The sequence below is a fragment of the Thermobia domestica genome, chromosome 16 (assembly GCF_964235325.1).
Source record: "Thermobia domestica chromosome 16, izTheDome1.hap1.1, whole genome shotgun sequence".
NCBI classification, from domain to species: domain Eukaryota; kingdom Metazoa; phylum Arthropoda; class Insecta; order Zygentoma; family Lepismatidae; genus Thermobia; species Thermobia domestica.
Window position 1 is genome coordinate 92,256,151 of NC_137469.1, and position 16,443 is coordinate 92,272,593.

At 34.4% G+C, this 16,443-nt stretch overlaps 1 protein-coding gene across 5 annotated transcripts in view; it reads left to right on the plus strand.

Moving 5' to 3' along the window:
- Positions 1-16,443, plus strand: part of Rab3 (RAS oncogene family member Rab3) — a 356,244-nt gene that overhangs the window by 118,756 nt on the left and 221,045 nt on the right. For 2 of the 5 annotated variants that reach the window (XM_081742741.1, XM_081742736.1), the window contains exon 2: positions 5,872-5,957. The exons of the other annotated variants lie outside the window; for them this stretch is intronic. Coding sequence is in view for 1 of the 2 variants with exons in the window: in XM_081742736.1 (XP_081598862.1) it covers positions 5,872-5,957 (86 nt within the window). In the remaining variant the exon portion in view is untranslated. The remainder of the gene's footprint in view (positions 1-5,871; positions 5,958-16,443) is intronic. 5 annotated transcript variants of the gene reach the window in all.

A 16,443-nucleotide genomic window follows, 5' to 3' on the forward strand; every position in this document is an offset into this window, starting at 1 on the left:
TTGGCTATACAAAGTACAGTTGTTACATATGTGAGTGGAATAGTCGTGCAAAGAATGTCCATTACACTCAAAAGGAATGACCGTGACGAAGCGCTTTCTTTCCAGGCGATAAAAACATTTCAAATGTACATCTCGTGAACCCACAAAGCATTGTGCTGCCACCATTGCACATCAAACTTGGACTCATGAAGGCAATTTTGAAGACCATGATCAGGAATGAACGTGCATTGGCATACTACCAAAAGTTTCCGCGTCTAAGCACAGAAAAGATTAAGCAGGGAGTCTTTATTGGTCCGCAAATACGCGACCTATTGCAAGACGAGGTGCTTGAATATATTCTCAGTGCTGATGAGCTCCATGCATAGTATTGTTTCCGCAATGTTTGTACCAGATTCTTGGGCAACCACCGAGCCAAAAATTACAAAGAATTAGTAGAAGAATTGCTATCTGCCTACGAAAAACTTGGGTGCAATATGTCACTCAAAATGCACTTCCTCCATTCCCACCTTGATGTCTTTCCAGTGAATTGTGGATCCTTCAGTGACGAGCAAGGAGAGCGATTTCACCAGGACATTTCTGCGATGGAACAACATTACAAAGGAAGTGGTCAGTTTCAATGTTAGCGGATTTCTGCTGGATGATTCCAAGAGATCCTCACAAGAAACCAGCAACGAGACGGCGTGTTTAAAACAGATACTTTAGATAACTTTTACCAATACAGTTCTTGTCCTGTAGCGCTATAGGCAAAAAGTTAAGAGTGATATTACACCGATAGTGTGCTAGGAGGACGTTATATTTTTGATATTCATATTCAGTGTTCAAACATTTATAAGAGACAGCTATTTTTATTTCCGTAATTATGTTAATGTTCGTTACTTTTACCTTTACAGTTACATTATCATGGCGTTATATGCAAAATGTAAATTGTGTAATTAGTACTAAATCTGAATTCGGAACACGTATTTATTGTGTTTTTCGTGTTCAGCGCCCAATATATATATATATATATATATATATATATATATATGTATATATATATAAGGGATGAATATTTCTATTTACGTAATCATTTCAAAGTTTGGTGACTTTTACCTTTACAATTTCATTATAATAGCGTTATATGCAAAAGGTAAATTGTGCAATTACCACTAAATCTGAACTAGGAGCGTATTATCATTGTCATTTTATTGTTCAGGTTCCAAGAAATTATAAAGAATAATATTCCGTAATCCGGTTCATTTTTATTCCGTAATCATTTCAATGTTTTGTGACTTTTAAAATTTCATTATTATAGCGTTATATGTAACATGTAAATTGTGTAATTACATTTTAGCCAGGAGCACATTTTTATTGTCAGTTTCGTGTTCAGCGCTCAAAAATCAATAAAGGATGACCACTTACATTTCTGTAAAAAAAAAAAAAAAATGTCTATAGCAATTCGGTTTGCTGACCGTCCGTAGCGCTGACAATCCCCGCGATCACAGCCAAATTTTGAGTTTCTTGTTGTCTGAACCTGAAGTGGGCGAATCCAAACGTTTCACCAGATTATCAAATTCCATTGAGTAGTTCGATTTTTGATAACACTGTACTTCACGTACTGTTCCCTTCCTCCACCGTTGCCCAATAGCGTCTGCAGACAACCGCAAGTGAACAGAGCACTAGCGGATCCGCGGCAGTCGAATAACCGTTACCGCAAACACATGCATAAAAGAGACCTTAATCATACATAATATTCAATATTCTAATCCCACAATGCAACTTTTATTCTTTCTATTGATTAAAGTTATTTTTCTTTTGTTAAATATGAATTCCCTTAATATTTTACTTTCCATTTAATCATAGGACGTAAACTACGAATATTCCTTTTTCTTTTAGTTCCAATTAAACTGCATAAGAAATGAAAATTCTTGTGGATAAAGAAAAGAATCGTCCAAAATCAATAAGAACTTTTTGAAGTTAACAAAGTAGAACTGAACTCAAAGACAACCAAACAAACTAAAGTCATGCAATTTTGTGATTAGGAAGTTCTACAGTATTGGATTTTTCTTTTGAACTTTCTTCTTTTTCTCCTACGTGACAATTCTACAATGTATGTACATAAAAGAACCGTATGCAATGTTTATTTAATAATTTCTCTCTTTCCTTTAAGTACAGAGTACTATAGATCCACCTTTGTAAAAAGTTAAACTCAAAAGAAGATAAGATGAGGGTAGTAACTGAAACCATAGGATTAAAAGTCATTCAGTTCTGTTTCCTTTTTTAAAAGGATTTTTTCTCTACACACAAGATTAGACCTTAATGTATATCTGTTTGTTGGGCAGTAAAAGCTTATTTCAAGCAAAATGGTAGTAAATAAAGCGTACTTATTTCAGCAAACGGTCGAATTAAATATATATATATATATATATATATAAAGAAATGAATATCTTTTTTGTTTTATTGATTTATTTACTATCGTTAACTACCCGCTCCGTTACATTAAAATAAGAAAAAATGGTAATATGCTCCGTTAGTCAGCCATTTTTTACTATTATTGAAGCGCTCTCTGATAAACGATGCTTTTGTCTTACATTCTTCAACCAGAACATAAATTTTCGGGATTTCCAACTCCAAACATTGTCACATAAAGTTGCCCTTGTGAGAAGCAAGGAATTCTTTCTACCTTCCCCAAGTTGCGGAGATGAATTTGGATTTAAACGGCTCGAAAGTGTCACTGTTCATCTCAGCAATTCTGAAACCTATGGATTCGATACTAATATCGGTCATTTTCGATTATGTTTATATATATATATACATACATACATACATATATATATATATATATATATATATATATATATATATATATATATATATATATATATATATATATATATCCCACTGCTCCTCCCTTCTCCCAAGTTGTGGGGTTCAATTTCGATTTAAACGGCATCGAATATGTCACTATTCATTTGAGCACCCCCAAAAACTATGGATTCAACACTAATATTGGCCATTTTCGATCATTTTTATCTCCTCCTCCCCTAAGTTGTACCGTCAAAATGAAAGGATAAAAAATATCCCAGGGCCGAATCTCATCTATGTTGAAAATTTGATTGTGATCGGCCACGAGGTTCTAGAGTTGGTAAGTCACAAACATAGTCACTTTCATTTATATATCTATATCTATCTATCTATCTATCTATCTATCTATATATATATATATATATATATATATATATATATATATATATATATATATATATATATATATATATATATATATATATACTGTAATGTTTGGAAGATGAATGTAATTATATTATTAAAGGGTAAAAGAAATTTGAACTAATTTATGAATAAGACACTTTCTGTTGTGATTAACATGTAACTCACTTTAGTTGACATTTGTTACGCTACGCAAATGTAAATAAGTAAGGTTCGTTTTATGTTGTAATATTACAGTAGACTGTCGAACTATAAGGATGCAATACATAAAACCGAAAGTAAAAGATCTGTCACTTCCGTTTACAATAGAGAAACAAAGGCGGAGGCTAAACCTACTCTATCTTTGGGACATTGAATCCATATAAAGACAACGACTTTATCTATTTCTTTCCATTTTTACTTTATGAGGAAACAACATTGAAACCGGAGGTGGTTAAAACTACCACTTATGAACCTTACTCACAGCACATACTTCCTAAACGAGCCTTTCTTACCTTCGTGAGCAGTATATACGATGAAAACGCATCCATATTTATTACGTTATACATTGTGTGTCTGTGTGTATAAACGAGAGGTACAAGGCTGGATGACAAGTTATTACAGTAATCGATGACCAGGTGTGTTAAATTTATACGTGTAGTTCAGTTCCTAAATGAAACATGGTTGCTTTATGAGAGTTTACCATAGATTTTTTTTCAATAAACGACCGACTGGGAGATGCATCCTGTTAAGCGAAACGTTTTCATGTGGAACAACCTCAATAACCAATGTGCAGATGAGGAAGTAGGCCGGAGATGACGCAATGTATATTCTGATTGTATTCTCTTTTTTTTTTCACTCTTTCATTACTCTGTATATATATAACACCTAACATAGTATATCATAACGCCTAACAAAATTCATGTCACCTCTTCCCTTTTATAGATACGTATGTTTCTACACGCAGGAAACTGTCTATTGTACGCGTATAAGTATTTGGTCGATAAATATATTGTCTATTAGGGATCTATTAAAAAAAGTAGTGATTCAATCTGTGTTTCTATCGTCCGATTGGATAATACATCGGACTCAAATACTGTGTGTTTAGTGAAGCGTTTTATTTGTTATCCATTGTCATATCATTTATATGTTAGTTTTGTTAGTGTTACCGAAAAGTTACATATACGCTGATGTTAGTAGCTCTGCAGTCTAAGCTTATCCTTGCTTATCTGCAAAATAAGGTTGATTGAGTTGACCATGAGTAGTATAAAAGTTGAACATTGGAAGTAGCTGCAGCCAAGTGCAGCTGAAGGACTCAGCCCCATCTAACTGAAAATGCGTGATGAGTAATGTTGTTGTGGTCGCAATCGAGATCCGCTATCTGAGCCTTCCAAAAGAAAAAAGCATGTTGTCTTGTACGTAATTTGGATTGCCTTTCGTCCCTGAATCAAAGTTGTAGTGAAAGTCTCATACATATTGCAGTGATAAACTATCAGCCATGTGGACCTGCTGTATGTTACACGTTAGTGCAGCAGTATATAAGAAGATTCTATATTGAATCTTTTAATCTTACCGAAACAACGTAATCCTGAACTAAATTACATTCCAGTGAGTATTAGTATTTCTTCGAAGATGGTGCGAATGCAAAACCGCGAACTTTAATTTTGTATCCTAAGGCCCAATACACATTTGTTTTACACCGTCTTTTCTATTAGCTGTACCTATAATTAGAGGGAGAGCACATTGAACCTGTAACCGCTTCTTGGATGCATATTAACACCTGTCATAACTTCGTACTGGCTAGCGATATCCAATTCACATTAGGCGTCAACATGTAATGTTTTCAATTTATAACTGTATGTATGATACATGATTGTGGATTTCAAGATGGCGGATTTCATTGTTTTGTGTCCTCCTCAATTTCTTCTCACCTTTATTACTCCTCTACATTGTTCCTTTGGTTATATTTTGCAGTATTTGACATTTATGCGAGGGATTTCCACACTTTTGGACCACTCTGTATATATAACTGCACGTATTGCAGCAGGGGTTCTTCGAATCACTTTCATAGTAGTTACAATCGATTTAGAAAGATCAATTACGTATAGAGTGATAGAGAGACATCCGTCAACTTGCATTGTTTCGGAATAAACTATTTTTGTCCGCTTTCTCTAAGTTTCCGACCACTCTGCGTTATCACAACATTGGCAACGTCATGTGAATATGGCTGTCATGCATAATAGATAATATTTACACAAGATAATCAAAGGTTTTATTACGTTGGAAATATTTTACACACTTATAAAGAAAATAGTACTGAAAAAGGCACAATCCTTTTCTATGAGAAAATAGCTTGCCGGCTTCGATTCCCGGCGGGAGCTCATGTGGTTCGAATCCCACGTTAAGTTGTACGGTCCCGTCTCATATAGCTTCGCTAGAGAAAAGAATGCTAAACTGAAAAACAAAGAAACAAAAGATATGAATAATGAATAAGAAAATAGGTCAGAAATTAGCACCTCTTTACCTTTGATTAAGTTCTTCAGAAATTATGATAGATAATATGGCTTTACCACGATTCTGTCGGGGTTTGTAGACCACTGGTTGGTAATTAATTACTGCTTAAGATTTATTGTAGAAAAAGTTTAACTGAAGATATTTGTATCAGAGTTTTCCTGACGTTTTCAGATTATTCATTCCATCTGCCAACACGATTACCGCGGCATCTGTCGATTGTGGAAATACCAACTGATCTTCCGATCAGCGATTTTCAGGTATTGTACAAATAAACTGTATTTCTTTTCTTTTCTTCCAAAAAAAAAATATATATATATATATATGAAAGGGCGCTTACGGGAACTTATTTATTTCTATGCATATGTGTCCTACTTCCTTTGCTTGATGCACTGTCTACAACGCACAAATCGCCCTTCTTCTCTGGCGAGCACGTTTTGTGTACTCTTTGGCTTAACTGCTTTCCTATCCTAGTAGATTTAAAGGTGAAATTGGGTGAATTGGAAATTTCTTAGAGTTAGAACATCACTGGCACTTTTGTCACGTTAAGTAGGTTTAAGCATCACTCTTGACACCAAATGCAACAAACAAGATTTATTCCACAAATTTGCATTATAAAACACAAACATATACAATAATACATTACGTAATATATTTACACCTCATGAACTGAAGAAAAGAAGAAAGTGGACTTCTTTAAAGTTTACTACAAGGGAGCGTTTGTCAAACTTTTCCAAGTGAGGATCATCTTCATTAGTCAGTATGTTCTACAGATCACCCTACTCTTAATCCCTTCTATAACAATTTTACCTTGTTTTTACTTTCGAGAGACGGAAGCGTAGAAGTATGATGATTCAAAAAGGACTCAGGTGATTTTGTTCAATATTTCATAAATAAATATGTCATTAATAACCTCACAATACGATATATCTCACTTGTCCTGAAAATGTACGAGGGATGGTTAATTCTTAGGGATGAGTTCTATTCGGACAATTTTCTCAAAAACTACTCAGGTGATATTACTTTTATTTCATAAATAAAGTTGGCAATATGGCATAACTTATATGTCCTGAAGAAATGTACGAGAAATAGTTTTTTCTTCTTGAGGGTGAGTTTTCTTCGGACTATTTTCTCGAAAATGATTCAGGCGATTTATTTTTTCATATTTCATAAATAAATGTTTCATTACTGACCTGAAAAATCATTTGTCCTGGAAAAATCTACGAGGGCAGTTTATTCTTAAGGGGTGAGTTTTTAGGTAGTTAAAAAAAAACAAATCAGGCTATTTTATTCATATTTCATAAACAAATATTTCAATAATAATTCTATAATGTTGGGTATATTACTCCTTACGAATAAATTTACAAGTAGTAGTTTACTCTTGGAGTGCAATTCTCTTCAAACTATTTCCTTAAAAACGAATCAGGCGATTTTGGTCATATCTCAAAAAATATATATTTCATTAATATTCCTTTAATGTTACATAAATAACTTCTATGAAAATATGCACAAATGGTAGTTTATTTTTGGAATGATTTCTTTTTGACAATTTTGTAAAATATGACTTTTGTAATTTGTTATTTTATGTCCATACAAATAAATTATTAATAACTCTAACATATTGAATAATCCATTTTATTATGGAAGAATTTACAACGGGTGGTTTACTTTTGGAGTGAGTTTTCTTTGGGAGAAATTTTGTTCATACTTCACAGGAAAATGTTTCATTACTAACAACGGTACAACATGATTTAGTTTAAGAAAATGGATCGAAAAATTTTAGTGCAGTGGCCCGTACCTTTCATTTGAGCATTCAGTAATACCAATATACTTATGATAATTTTTAAAATAGTATTAGTTAAAATTTTGTTAAGTTTATGTGGGAATTATTAGAGGAAACTGCATATAAAAATTGAAGGCTACCAAGAAGATTGTATGTAGTAAGTACATTAAGATATTTCATAAAATGCCCGTCTAAAGAAAGAAGGTGAAAGGCGCGTCCTTAGAGTTCCTAGACGTCCCTGTTTAACCAAGACAGACCCAGATTTACATAAACTGTACCTCCCAAAAATTGTTCAGAACTCCAAATGTTCCATTTTTAATCCAAATATAAGTTAGTATCATTCGGTATTTAAAAGAATAAATAGGAAAAATTTATTCTCTGTCATTCACCTTTGGTGAGTGTTTACCTATTATTTAATTACGAATTTACTGTAAATTTTCATAAGGTGTCCAGATTTTAAGTGTGAATTTTCATAGGTGTCCAGATTTCAAGTGGAAATTTTCATAGATGTACAGGTTTCAATTGTAAATTTTCATAAGTGCCCAGGTTTCAATGTAAATTTTCATGGGGTGTCCAGGTTTCAAGTGTAAATTTTCGTAGGATGTCCTGGTTTTAAGTGTAAATTTTCATAGCTGTCCAGGTTTCAAGTGTAAATTTTCATAGGTGTCCAGGTTTCAAGTGTAAATTTTCATAGGGTGTCCCGGTTTCAAGTGTAAATTTTTTATGGGGTGTCCAGGTTTCAAGTGTAAATTTTCATAGGGTGTCAAGGTTTCAAGTGTAAATTTTCATAGGATATTTAGGTTTCAAGTGTAAATTTTTTATGGGCTGTCCAGGTTTCAAGTATCAGTTTTCATAGAATGTCCAGGTTTCAAGTGTAAATTTTTATGGGGTGTATAGGTTTCCAGTCTAAATTTTACTAGGGTGTCCATTTTTTAAGTGTAAATTTTCATATTTGTGGAGGTTTCAAGTGTAAATCTTCATAGGTGTCCAGGTTTCGAGTGTAAATTTTCATAGGGTGTCCAGATTTCAAGTGTAGATTTTCATAGGTGTGCAGGTTTCAAGTGTAAATTTTCATAGGCTGTCCAGGTTTCAAGTTGAAATTTTCATAATGTGTCTAAGTTTCAAGTGTAAATTTCGTAGATGTCCAGGTTTCAAGTGCAAATTTTCATAGGATGTCCCGGTTTCATGTATAAATTTTCATAAGGTGTCCTGGTTTCAAGTGTAAATTTTCATAGCGTGTCCCGGTTTCAAGTATAAATTTTCGTAAGGTGCCCCGGTTTTAAGTGTAAATTTTCATAGGATGTCCTGGTTTCAGGTGTAAATTTTCATGGGGTGTCCAGGATTCAAGTGTAATTATTCATAGGATGTCCTGGTTTCAAGTGTAATTATTCATAGAATGTCCTAGTTTCAAGTGTAATTATTCATTATATGTCCCGGTTTCAAGTGTAAATTTTTATAATTTGTCCAGGTTTCAAGTTTAAATTTTCACAGAGCGTACAGGTTTCTTTGGTATGAAAATCTGAAGGCCCTACGATTGCTTTGTGGCTTCGAAGCTCTGAGATTTCCAGCTTGATTTTAATTTTGTTTCTGTCTTTTTTAGTTTAATGTAATTCTCTATCTAAAAGGAGCACAAAGGCATGCCTCCGCTGGTTCTAGTTTGAGAAACACTGGTCTAAGCTATTTTCAAGAGGACATGGTGACTTAGTGATGCCGATTGTCATAGCTGCGTGGTCTGAGAAGTTCGGTTTCAAATTACGAGACGCAATCCATCTTGAGTTTGAGTTCCACTGAAAATCATGGGCATTTTACTTGTCCTCGATATTATAATGGCGTACGCAGAATTTCATCAGAGGAAGGGGGTTTAATAACCCAGAATTAATATAGTTTCATGATTTTTGTGTACATATTCAATGTTGAAATGTTTATTTTTTCATATCTTGTTCAAGAGAGATTAAAACCCAGAACTTCCTCTTGGGTACGCCACTGGATATTTACAGAGGTTGATTCAGTTATATTAAGTTGAATTCAATCTGCAAGTTTACCTATCATACGCGCAACTCATCGCCGTGAGATTGCCATAATCAGGAGGATTTCAGCCTCCTCCGGCCACCTCCTAGCTAAGGGCCTAATGTACCTACTGACAAATAAGTTTAATTGTCACATATTTTCTAATTATTCTCTCTATTATGACGTTACTAACAATATGTTACTAATCCTACATACGCGATATCCTGTTCTTGCGTTCAATGAATTTCTCTGGAATCACTTCTACTCCGTGATTGCGCGATCTGTAAGCTACTATTTGGGTAGGGGATAAAAAAAAAGATGAAATATTTTTTCCAGTTTAACGGTTTGGCCCTTTAGGATAAGGGAAACGAGGATAGGGAATACCGTGTGTGGAATTTTTCAAATTGGCAGTAAACTTCGCACAATGCTAGTTTCGACAAAGAACTAACCCAGATACTTTTTGGTTATTTGACAGCACAATCTTTCTATGAATTTATCGAAACGAATGAGAAAATGTACGCACTTACGCGTACTGTGCACTGTTCATGCAAAATGTGGAACATATTTCTCAGCGAACGTTTCTATCAACACATGAATATAACTGACGACTCTATTTGCAGTTATCAATTCTCCGTATGTTAGAACTTGCTATCCCTTTTCCTTGTCTCCGATCTGGCCCTCGCACAATCTTACCTACTGCGCGATCTATCCTGACTTCACCCTATATAAAACCAGGTTCTTTAGTTCCATATAATAATGGAAAAATAGAACCTTATATAACAGGAGGTAATATTAAAAATTACGTTAAAAGATAAAATACAATTATATCAATTTATGAAGCTTTAGGAATGTTTTATGTTCGTTTATTTGGAGCGTAACGTCCTTTTTCAGCAGTGAAACTATATCACACCTTTCTTGTCCTGAAGACAAAAACACTAACCACTTTTTCACAAGGAATCAATAATAGAGGTGCCTGACAATCCTAAGGTGTTATGTGAGATATGAGTTAATCTTCACGATAATGAGATCTGATATATCCGCAGTGAAAATACCGTGGCAAAGAACACCAAAATCGAGTTATGGCAAACAACACTGTAGCAAACCTGTACGCCACCCTTACAGAAAATTAGGAATATTTATATTAGAAAATGAAAGATTTTTCTTTAAAAAATAAATCATATCATCAACATAATTAAAACAACCGAAATAAATCGTCCACTCTGCTAATCTTATTTACCTAACTGGATGGCAAGTTCTTAATATTTTCATATCCTGATAGAAGATTTTTGGTTTGCTTTTAGTATGTAAAACTAATTTTCTCCTCTAGAACAACTTAATGGTTACATATATTACATATATTACATATACATAAAAGACTCAAATGTCTTAACAGTACAATATGCAGGTAATATTTATAACATAGGCAAAATGGAATAACATCTGGTAAAATAAATTCTTCCAAATCTTATTTTATCCTTTTAAAATACTTGTATAGATAATAATAAAATAGTTCTCATAAAGTAAGGCTTGCAGGTATAACATCCATGTGTTAGCCCTACGTTCGTTATATTATACAGGGTTTGTCCGGGAAGTAATAGGACTGATTTTATTCCACCATGACTGTACTTCTGAGCGTGCGCGCACCGACTGGATCCGGTAGAGGGCGTTCCTAGCTAACGAACGAGCGGCTGGCCAGTTGTCTCCGAGCACACGGAGAGTCAGGACAGGCTTTTTCGCGCGACGTGTTTCTGTGAGTGGTGCAAGCCGAAAATGCAGCGTTCGTTAGAGCAGAGGTACGCGATTAAATTCTGTGTTAATCTCGGTAAATCTGCGACAGAGACGTTTGATATGATCAAGCAGGCTTACCCAGATGATGCTTTAGCAAGAAGTGGTGTGTTTCGGTGGCACAAGGCCTTTTCGGGGGGCTGGGAAGAGGTCGCCGATGAAGACCGTGCTGGAAGACCTTCGACTTCGACAAACACCGACAATGTGACTCGTGTGCGCGAAGTTTTGAACTACTCAGACCGTCGACTAAGTATTCGTTTAATTGCCCAGATGTTAAATTTACCAAAAACTGTGGTTCATGAAATTGTGACGGAGCATTTGAACATGCGCAAGGTGTGCGCGAAGATTGTCCCAAAAGTGCTCACTGGCGACCAGAAATTGCGGCGAGTGGAATTGTGCCAAGAAAATTTGAATATGTGTGAAAGTGACCCCCAATTTTTGAATAACGTAATCACAGGTGACGAATCATGGATCTTTGAGTATGATCCCGAGACAAAGAGGCAATATTCCGAGTGGCACACGCCGGTGTCTCCTCGCCCAAAAAAGGGAAGAATGAGCAAATCCAAAGTGAAAACATTGTCTTTTTTGACATCAAAGGCGTCGTCCACCATGAATTTGTTCCTCCTGGACAAACCGTCAACGCCAAGTTTTACGTGGAAATGCTCAAGAGACTCAAACGAAGGGTCAATTGGAGCCGACTGGAAGCTGCAACACGACAACGCCCCGGCTCACACCGCATTTCTTGTGAACAGCTACCTGACCAAGGCCGGCATCCCAACGCTTCCGCAGCCGCCCTACAGCCCAGATGTGCCCCCCGGACTTCTTTTTGTTTCCTTGCCTGAAACGCCCGATGAAGGCAAGCATTTTGAGACGACAGAGGGGATCCAAGCAGCTTGCACCGCGGCTCTCAAGGCTATTCCGGAGAATGACTTCCGTGATGCCTTCAATGTTTGGAAATCGCGCTGGGAGCGCTGCATCGACGCAGAAGGAGCCTATTTTGAAAGTTTTTAAAGAATTGTAACGATTGGCTCAATATATATATATATATATAAATCGACTCAGTCCTATTACTTTCCGGACAAACCCTGTAATTTCTGGAACTAATTAAAACGCAGTTTACTCACTAAATGTTCAATAATAACACTCAAGGTAAAATATATTTAAACTGATGTATTTTCCGAAGATTTTCTGCGTTTACTTTTTTATTTTTCACAAAATTCTTTATGATTGAAATTACATTCACTGTTAACGGCTTCTTTTCGTATTATGTGTTAGAACTATCTAGGAAAATGTTTATTAATGTGTCTGGCCACAAAACTTAACAAGTTAAATGTTCAGGTCTGGCCATAGAAGAAAAATATCATACGATACGGACTGTTGTTCACATCAACATACACATATTCATAAATGTTATCGTTATATAGGCGAGGGGAACGGCCTGTGCTTTGAGGATTTGGTTTGAGCACCCACCAAGTGCACTCGGTTCAAACCCTAGTTATGATTCAGTACCCACTTTAAAAGTAAGTTCCATCCTTCATAATCTCCATGTTGTATAAAAACGCAAAACCCAAAAACGTAAAAAAAAAAAGTTTAAAATATATTAGTTTAGTCATCAGAAACATTCGGAAGGACTAAAAACAAGTGGCATGTTGTAGCAGTAGAATTTCTTCCTTAAAACTAACAAGAGCAGTAACGTAAAATTTCCTCCAATTAGTGGAGGTAGGCATGTCACAGAATTACCTACAGCTACCAGATTGGGAAGAATGGATGCTACACAAACTTCTTGCTTTTTTTTTTTATTTTTGCTTCACAAAATGTCAGAGTTCAGCTTGTTTTCTTTTCTTTATCTATAACTTCCTTCTTCTTTGATTTCCTTTTTCTCTTTTCTCTACTTTTTTTATTACGTATACTTCTTGAAATCTCATTCAAGACAAAGAAGGTAAGTGGCTATGGAAACATCCTCCTGTTATTTTCAGCCTCTGATACTCATTTTTGAAAGAGAACTTTGTATTTACTGTCAAAGAAGGTTTGCTTCAAACTTTCCTTTGAAATTTGTAACCTTTCTGTGTAATGAATTCTGAAAGAGAGTAATATGAATGTTGTTGAAATACAGTTGAAGTTATTAATGACTTTTTTCAGTTGTCAGTAAGAGCACAGTACTTTATTCATTTATTTAAATTTTTAGAGACAAACTGTGTGACCAACTTGCATTGGAACGTTGAAATCATTAAAAATGATAATAATAAACGTAAAAAAATACTTTTAAAAATAATGCTTTTATGAAATTCACTATAAAAATAAGAACACTTTAGGGGCCTTGGTTAAAATGAAGAAATAGGACGACGATTAAAATTATTGTGCAAGATAGGCATGATTTAGGGTTTACATAAATAGTTTCACTGAACTAAGACTAAAAGCATTAGGCGCGATTTAATGTTTACACATAAGTAACTTCACTGTAAGATTAAAAGCAGTGGAAGCGATTTAATGTTCACATAAACTTCTTCAATGCAACTAAAACTAAAAGCATTAGGCGCGATTTAATGTTTACACATAAGAAACCTCACTGTAAGATTAAAAGCAGTGCAAGCGATTTCATGTTCACATAAACTTCTTCAATGTAATTAAGACTAAAAGCATTAGGCGCGATTTAATGTTTACACATAAGTAACTTCACTGTAAGATTAAAAGCAATGGAAGCGATTTAATGTTCACATAAACTTCTTCAATGTAATTAAGACTAAAAGCATTGGGTACTATTTAATGTTCGAGTAAACTGCTTCACTAAAACTAAGACTAAAAGCATTGGGCCCGATTTAATGTTCACATAAGCAGCTTTACTGTAAGATTAAAAGCAATGGAAACGATTTAATGGTTACATATACTTCTTCAATGTAACCAAGACTAAATGCATTAGGCGCAATTTAATGTTTACATAAACAGTTTCATTGAAATTAAGACTAAAAGCATTGCGTACTATTTAATGTTCGAGTAAACTGCTTCACTAAAACTAAGACTAAAAGCATTGGGCCCGATTTAATGTTCACATAAGCAGCTTTACTGTAAGATTAAAAGCAATGGAAGCGATTTAATGTTCACATAAACTTCTTCAATGTAACCAAGACTAAATGCATTAGGCGCAATTTAATGTTTACATAAACAGTTTCATTGAAATTAAGACTAAAAGCATTGCGTACTATTTAATGTTCAAATAAACTGCTTCACTAAAACTAAGAATAAAAGCATTAGGCGCGATTTAATGTTTACACATAAGTAACTTCACTGTAAGATTAAAAGCAGTGGAAGCAATTTAATGTTCACATAAACTTCTTCAATGTAATTAAGACTAAAAGCATTAGGTGCGATTTCATGTTTAGATAAAGTTTCATTGAAACTAAGACTAAAGGCATTGGGTGCTATTTAATGTTCGCCTAAACTGCTTCATTAAAACTAAGACTAAGAACATTGGCCACGATTTAATGTTTACATAAGCAGCTTTCCTGTAACATTAGAATCAGTGGAAGCGATTTAATGTTCACATAAACTTCTTCAATGTAACTAAGACTAAAAACATTAGGCGCGATTTAATGTTTACATAACCAGTTTCACTGAAACTAAGGCTAAAAGCATTGGAAACAATTTAATGTTTACATAAACAACTTCATTGAAACTAAAACTAAGAACATTGTGACCGATTTAATGTTCACATAAGCTGCTTCACTGATAATGTTAAGGATATTACCCGACAACTATGAATTCGGCACTAATATCAGTAATTTTCGATCGTTTTATATCTCTCCTCCCCTTCCTCCAAGATGCGGGGCTGAATTTGGATTTAAACAGCATAGGAAGTGTCACTGTTCATCTCAGCAACTCCGAAAACTATAGATTCGACACTAATATCGGGTCACTTTCTATCACTTGTATATATCTTCCCCTCTCCTCTCGTCCCCTAAGTGAATTATGTTGAAAATTTAATCGAGGTCGGTCTCGTGGTTCAACAGTTTAAGTCACAAACATAATCAATTTCAATTTTATAATATTGCTAAGCTTAGGACAATATAAGTGACGTAATTTCGACCTAAGATGAAACAAGGACACTTTAAGTAGGCGTCGTTGAAAGTAATTTTTAAAGTTCATTATTTTATGTTAGTTTTCATACGGATGAGAAAGAAACTGTTATATCTACTCCAGATAGTTTACTTTCAAACATAAAAAAAGATGTAGTGAAGAAAGTAGTAGTCGAGTATGTTTTGATCTATTCAGGGTAATTGCTGGTGCTATGTTAAGAATATTAAGATCAAAATATGTATCTAAACACAGGTAATATTGCAATAACGATTCAAGGGCAGACAGAATGATTTAGTGTATTTCCAAAAATGATGTTTCTAATATTATGCTGTACATAAGTATGGGAAATCTTACAGAACGACTTTGTCCATAAGTCTGTCTTTGTCAATATATAAAAGTCAAAATTATTAAAGATATTGAGAAGCGGTTCTTTGGAATTGATTCAGAGTCCAAAGAATAGATTCTATCTTTATGGCCGTGTTTATCTTTTGCAAGTTGTAGGAGTAAGTTTAGCCAAATTCGGTTTTATTGTTATTTATTTATGTATTTATGGCGAAGTTAAGGCGAAGTTAAGGCTCTGCAGCCTTCTCCGAGCACTTAATCACGTGCATACATTTTTTTTTAAAAAAAAGCACCAATACATAGAAAATATTAACAATTACAAAAGAAAAGTATTGAACCACATAAAGAAAAGAATATACTACTTAAGTAAAAAAAAAATATTTAAACACTTCAAAAACAAAAATTGAAAATAATATACAATAGAGGAAACAAAATAACATGGAGAAACCTAAATTGCATATTACATATAGCGATACTAGAAATATGAATATATAAGCAGTACAAATTAACGTAGGTTACCTTTGGTTGGTTGTGTCTTCATATGTGGGTTATTAATAATCTGGTAAAACGAAGATGTCTCATGTGCTACCAGTATCCTTATCTTTACTTAAGAGAAGGGAATTTACAGATTTTTTTTTTTTTTTAATTTGGCAACTGTCGAAACGTTGTGTATTAATTGAGGTAAACTGTTTCAGAGGCGTGTAGTACTTACTGTGAAGGATTTTGAGTATGAATCAGAATTGTGACTGGGTATGGAG